Source organism: Scomber scombrus, chromosome 14 (genome assembly GCF_963691925.1).
Source record: "Scomber scombrus chromosome 14, fScoSco1.1, whole genome shotgun sequence".
Classification (NCBI taxonomy): Eukaryota; Metazoa; Chordata; class Actinopteri; order Scombriformes; family Scombridae; genus Scomber; species Scomber scombrus.
The window spans coordinates 17,554,692-17,561,100 of NC_084983.1; the positions used below are offsets into that span (position 1 = coordinate 17,554,692).

The 6,409-nt window shown below is 40.5% G+C and overlaps 1 protein-coding gene across 1 annotated transcript; it reads left to right on the plus strand.

Annotated features, from left to right (window-relative positions):
* The first annotated feature begins 2,899 nt into the window (after positions 1 to 2,899).
* On the plus strand, positions 2,900 to 5,621 carry kcnj1b (potassium inwardly rectifying channel subfamily J member 1b). The gene is made up of 2 exons (XM_062433594.1): positions 2,900 to 3,033; positions 4,466 to 5,621. The coding sequence occupies exons 1-2, from the start codon at positions 3,017 to 3,019 to the stop codon at positions 5,619 to 5,621; spliced, it is 1,173 nt and encodes a 390-aa protein (XP_062289578.1). The 5' UTR covers positions 2,900 to 3,016.
* Positions 5,622 to 6,409: the final 788 nt, after the last annotated feature.

The window sequence follows — 6,409 nt, forward strand, 5'->3', positions numbered from 1 at the left end:
ACATGATCTGCCCTTTAAATGCCATATTAGTTGCTGTTGTAATGGAGTGATGTGGAGGTTCTGTATGGGTGTCCTTGTAGTTAGAAAACAAAATAATCACAAAAAGTGTAATTTATGCTGCCTGTAAGCCTAACATACTAAAGTGCAGAACTGGGTGTCCTTTCATTGTAAAAAACAAAAAACAAAACACACAATTTATTGCCCTCTAGAAACCTCCCCCCACCTCCACGTGTGAAAAAACATGATGCCCTTTTAATGAACCAAAAACAGTGTCCTAAAGGTGCTCTGTTTGGGAGACAAACATTGTATAAGTGATGAGTATATTCTGAGTCGCCCCAGAAAATGTTAACTTTAATTAGGGATGTAACCTTTTTACCAAACATGCATCATTGTTCTCTGCAGATGGGGGTCATGGATGTATTATTAGCGCTGAACAGTGGACCGAAAATGGCGCCCATTCAGTCTTATAATTATTTCTCAGTTGGTGCATATGCCAAAAAAAGGTTTCTAACTAGGTTTGCTCCTGTGTTGTGTCTGCAGTAGTGTTTCTCTCGCTAGCCCTGTCCATGAGTTCATGCTCGGCCTATAGTCTTTACATTGTGATGACGACACAGATTTTCTTGGCCAAAGTAACGTCTTACAAATATAAAACCTCCATGGATTAAAAACTGGTAATAGAAAAAGTCTTAATTGACCTCCTTTGTTCTTCAAGGTGTCCTGTCAATTGTTTTATTTCCGTCTTTTTTACAGGGGTGGTCTATGGTGGAAAATGCTTTTTGGGCCACAGGGGGATTTTTTTTTAGCTGCAATACTGCAAGTGACCACTAGGAAAATAGGATGCAAGGCCATGATGGGGGCTGATTGTTGCATTGCGATGTTTGTATAGTAGCCCAGAAGAGACAAACCAAACATTAGCTCTACAGAGGGCCTTTTAAGTCAGGGGGAGGGTGAGCAGAGGCGTATCCAGTTGGTAACAGTCCACAACCTCACCACTAGATGCCACTAAGTCTTACAAACTGCTCCTTTAAGATTATTTTTTTTGGTATTTTTGCTGTTAATGAATAGTGGGCAATAAAGAAGCACACAGGAAACAATGGGAGAGGAGAGAGATCGGTACGACGTGCAACAAGAGTACCTGGCTGGAATCGAATCAGGGACGTTGCATTTATGTGGCATGTGCAGTAATTTTAATTTACTAAAAACTAATTTTACTTTTTTTGTGCTAACCATACTTGTGTGAGAGAACTGCTCATGACATGTGGAGACAAGCAGCAGAAATTTTAGATATGCATATATAACTTTTTTAATCCTGATAATAATTGTGCGTCTGCTTTTTACATGTAAAAATTTAATATATGCTAATGTTACTTGTTTAATACCAACATTACAAAAACACTGTCAACACATGCTAACATCATATGCCCTGCAGTAGCCTATTACGTTACTGTTGTGGCTGTAGAATGGTGGGTAAATTGTTTAAATTGAGTGTTACACAGTCCCATCCCCGGAAATGATTTGTTTCACTATCACTATTTTTATCCATTCGGATAAATAACATTTGGATTAAACTATTTTATCCCCCTTCAAGCCCCTTCTAGTAGACACCTCGTGAGTCAAAACTCTATGTTTTACTGTGACGTGAAATAAAAAGGGATTTATCCGGCATCACATGTGGAGACAAACAGCAGAAACTTAATATATTATAATGTTACTAAATACCTATTTAATGACCTAATACTACTACTTATTTAATGCTAAGGTTGCTACCAACAGACATTTTAGATATTCTAACATTACTTATTTTAATGCTTAAGTTACTTTTAATGCTTTTGTGGGGGCAACCAACATGAACTTCATATATGCTAATGTTACTTTTTTGTGATTATTTTTTTAATACTACCATTACTTGTCATGTGATTGGGGCTCTTAACCCATTGTGATACACACTTGATTTTCTACCTCTTGAAATGTCTTCGTGTTGTAGTAATTATGATTCTTGTGTGACTTGGTGTAAACTAGGATACATTGGTTTATTATAATGCAATTGAAAGGGTATAATCTCCGGCATAATTCAACCTCAAACAAGTTTGATTTGAATTAGTTTAGCCTAAATCTACCTCATGAATCGGCAAAATGGTATTTGCTGATGCATCTGCATACCTGACTTAACACTGTTGAATCTGTGATAGAAGAAAATTGTTATAGTAGCCTGTAAGATTCTTGCAGGGTCTCTGCAGTTGAATCAATATAGCATGAACGCTGTCTGCATCTTGAATCAACCCCCCTTCCTGTCATTTACATGCAGCTAATGGCATCAGTATCCATCACTGGGGGCATCTTATCAATGCAAGACCTCTTCCCTTGTTATAAGAGATCATGGAAATATGCTCCACAGATATGAAAATTGGCCCTCTGCAGCCAGCAGAATATGGCAAAGACACTTTGTCCCAGCAGCTCTTCATTTTGATGCAAATGTGAGGCAGCCTTGCAGGTTCGAATGGGGGGGAGGGGGACCAGGGGAAATGCAATTGAGGGATTTCTTTGTGAGGCCCGATGCAAATCCCAAATGTTCTCAGGGGTGAAAACAATAACAGCATGGGTGCTGCACTGGCCACGTTGGCCCCTTCAATGGATGCACCTTCTGCTACACAAAAGCACCGAGGGCTTTCTCGCCAAACTGTGCCTCCAAAATATTCCACTCTTCGAGATCCACTCCTCGTGCTGTTTGGACTTGACATTGCTGAGAATGTGAATCCAGTGCTCATGAACTCCACTGGTTGTATGGTAGACTTTCTGGTGGAGTGGTGATGAAGGGAGTCGCCCTGTCAGTCAGAGACGCCCACTGGTAGCCCTCTGGCTGGCTCCTCTGTCTGTATGAAGCCAGTGTACATGGTGGCATGTGGCTGGGATTAGGAAATTTCACTGTGGATTAAAATCTTTCCAACGCCTCCATGGCCACTTGCTGAAAGAAAGGAGTCTGAAGTTCCAGCAGAGATCCAGTGAGCACTCTGGGCCCATGGTCTCACTAAGCAGGTATGTTAAAACCTTTCCACGTTGCTTTATAGAGAACTGATGATATAAAGATTTACTGATTGGACTTTGAGCGTGTTTTGGTGTTTTAAAAGTGTTTTCATTTAATTTCTCTGACAGCGCAGGAGACTATGATATCTAATACTAGCGGCACAGTTTTATCTTAAACTGCTAAAAACAAAGTAACTTTTTTATGTCTTTGAGATTATAAATTTAAAGATGTTACTGTCTCTAGTTTTCCCTCTGTGGTCTCTGGCAGAGTATACAATAGTGGCTTTGCTAATTATGTTAAGAGAAAAACAAAGATCTAAAGGAAGCTGCTGGTAAAAAGTACTTCTCTAAACCCTAATTAGGGCTTTATAACTGGAAAAAAACAGCAATAACCCAAGCTTTTTCCTTTAATCAGTTTGTCCAACACTTCGCATCTTATGTTGAATTGATCTGTAAGGGTGTATAAATAATAAAATATATGTTATGAGGATGTGGATTTGTGAGTTAATAATTAGTATACTTTTGTGTGATCATACACTGTTTATACTATGCAAGACATTTGTTAACAAAGATATAAAGTAGGTTCTTATTAAGATAATTGTTAGTGTGTGAACCTTTATTCCAGAAACATGTGTAAATCAAATTATAGTTCTTTTTTTGGGGGGGTTTGTTTTCAAAACAAACAAGTTTCTCGAATGTCAGTCTTGAGTGTGATCAGATGCTGTTATGTAAGGCTCAAAGTGGACCACGTGGTGTATTCTACACAGTACAAACATGTAATACCCTCAAATAAATACACAATAACATCAAATAATGAACAGTTTGTGCCTATATTGGACCTAGGTACTAATCGTCTAATGATATATAAAGAAAATTAGGTCTAAAAATTACAATACAATAATTTACTGCCTGTTTATTTGCATATTCTGACTGACATGTTGGATGACTGCTATGTCACCCAGTTATCTACACTGAAACATCAAATCAGACTACAAGTCTGGCAATTTTGTATATTTTTATGATCAACAAATCCCATAAAAACACTAAAAACAACAATGTCCTAGTCCAGCCTGTCTGTTACTCTCAGCCTCCAAGCCATTTAGACATACATCTTTAATAAGGAGTCACATGTACACATTTTGTACAATGCACATTGTATTTTTCAAAATGGCTAAATAATATTCATAAAGCAGCCTGGCACTGTTGTGGAAAAGATTACTAGAACAGGAGAAAATATTGCATTTGTTGGACATGATTACTTCTGAGTTTTTCCTCATTCAAATCTTGGGTGTCTAACGCTGTACAGGCCCTTTGAATTAAACTTGTTATTTATGATTTTGGGCGATGATGATGAAATTGGCTTATATTGACTGTTATGAGGTGATGCCCTGATTTAAAATTTATGGATGAAGTTTTGCGACAATCTTGTGTTTGCTTCTTGTAGCTCCAGGATGTTCCAGGTGCTCCAGGGTCACATCCAGCCAGCTGGGCACCGAAACCGTAAAACCCGCCTGGTCACCAAAGACGGGCGATGCAACATTGAGTTCGGCAATATAGAGTCCAGTAACCAATATGCATACCTGATGGACTTCTGGACCACCTTTGTGGAGATCCGCTGGCGCTTTGTTCTCCTGTTGTTTGTGGCTTCGTTCACAGGCAGCTGGTTCATTTTCAGCCTGCTGTGGTACTGGATCGCAAAGAGCAACGGGGACCTGACTGGTCAGAACCGCACAGATGGACACGTCCAGTGTATAGACAATGTTAACGGCCTCACGACGGCGTTCCTCTACTCCTTGGAGACCCAGACCACTATCGGGTACGGTGGCAGGGCGTTGACCGGGCACTGTGCTGGCGCTATAGCTCTGATTATCATCCAATCTCTCATTGGCACCTTCATCAACTGCTTCATGTGTGGGGTCATCTTGGCCAAGATCTCGTTACCCAAAAGAAGGGCAAAGACCGTCACCTTTAGCGACATGGCAGTCATCTGCTTGAAGAAAGGCAGTCTGTGTTTGCTCATCAGAGTGGCCAACCTTCGAAAGACGTTATTAATTGGCAGCCAGATCTACGGCAAGCTGCTCAAGACAACAACCACACCAGATGGAGACACCATCATTCTGGACCAGATACACATTGACTTCCTAGTTGACGCTGGCAAGGATAACTTGTTTTTTGTTTGCCCCCTGACCCTTTACCACGTGATTAACAAATCGAGCCCATTCTATGAGCTGTCAGCCGACACTCTTTCACTGCAGGACTTTGAGTTGGTGGTTTTTTTGGACGGGACAGCCGAGTCCACCAGTTCCTGCTGTCAAGTCCGAACCTCGTATGTCCCACAGGAGATTCACTGGGGATACAGCTTCCTGCCCATCATCTCCCGCACCAAGACGGGAAAGTATCGTGTGGATTTCTCAAACTTTTCCAAGAGCGTCCGTGTCACAACGCCACACTGTGCCCACTGCTTCGAGACAGACGTGGACGAGAGAAACCATAACAACCACAGTCAAGAAAATCACATTAACCAGCAGAAACTGGGGATCGATAACTTGGGGTTTCAGGTGATTGACATTCATGACTCTATGGACATCACTAGAATGTGAGTGATCTGGGGAGGGGAGGCTGCTCTCTGATTAAAAGTAGTGAATCAGGATGTGGGAAATAAAATGTGAAACGCTTTTGTTTGTCACGTCTTTTAAGCAAGGTTTCGCTGTTAGTCAGACTTTGTGTGATTAACAGTGAGGAGTGATTTGTTGAAGAAATATTTGGCCACGTTGAGCTCGCTGGTGAACATTTGAATTGTCATTGACTCGTTTGCCTTGAACAGGCAAAAACATTCAAAGTTTCTAAACTGTCTGGAGGGAAATTCAGACATGAGCGCGAGTTAAGCTCTTACCCGGCGGCTCATTACAATCAAAGCACATTTGGGACTTGTGACTTTGTCTAGGTAATGGGTGGAAGAGGGAGGAAGAGGGATTGAGGGTTTGATGCATAGAAAATGAAAGGGGGTAAAATACTGGATGGCACAGTGGGAACTTTTTGAGAAGATTAAGGTCTGAGCCTGTTCTAATGAAAAACGGTGTGCTATAAGAGCTGGGAGAGGGGGGGACAAAATGTAGGACAGGCCTTTTGAGTTTTCTCATTATTCTTACTTAAATACTAACTGTATTGTGTGTCTGTATTGTATGTGGGTTTTTTGTCATGTTGACAGATCTTGTATGCCTTGATAATTAGGAAACTGTGACCATAGCTGCTAAATGTGATGATTTTAATTGTGACCATTCTACATTTTGTAGATCATGCTGTGTTCACTGTAACTCAGGGAAAGTAACATCCTTAGTTGGAATAAACCTTTTTTTTTCCACAATAAATGGACTCATTGTCATTTTTT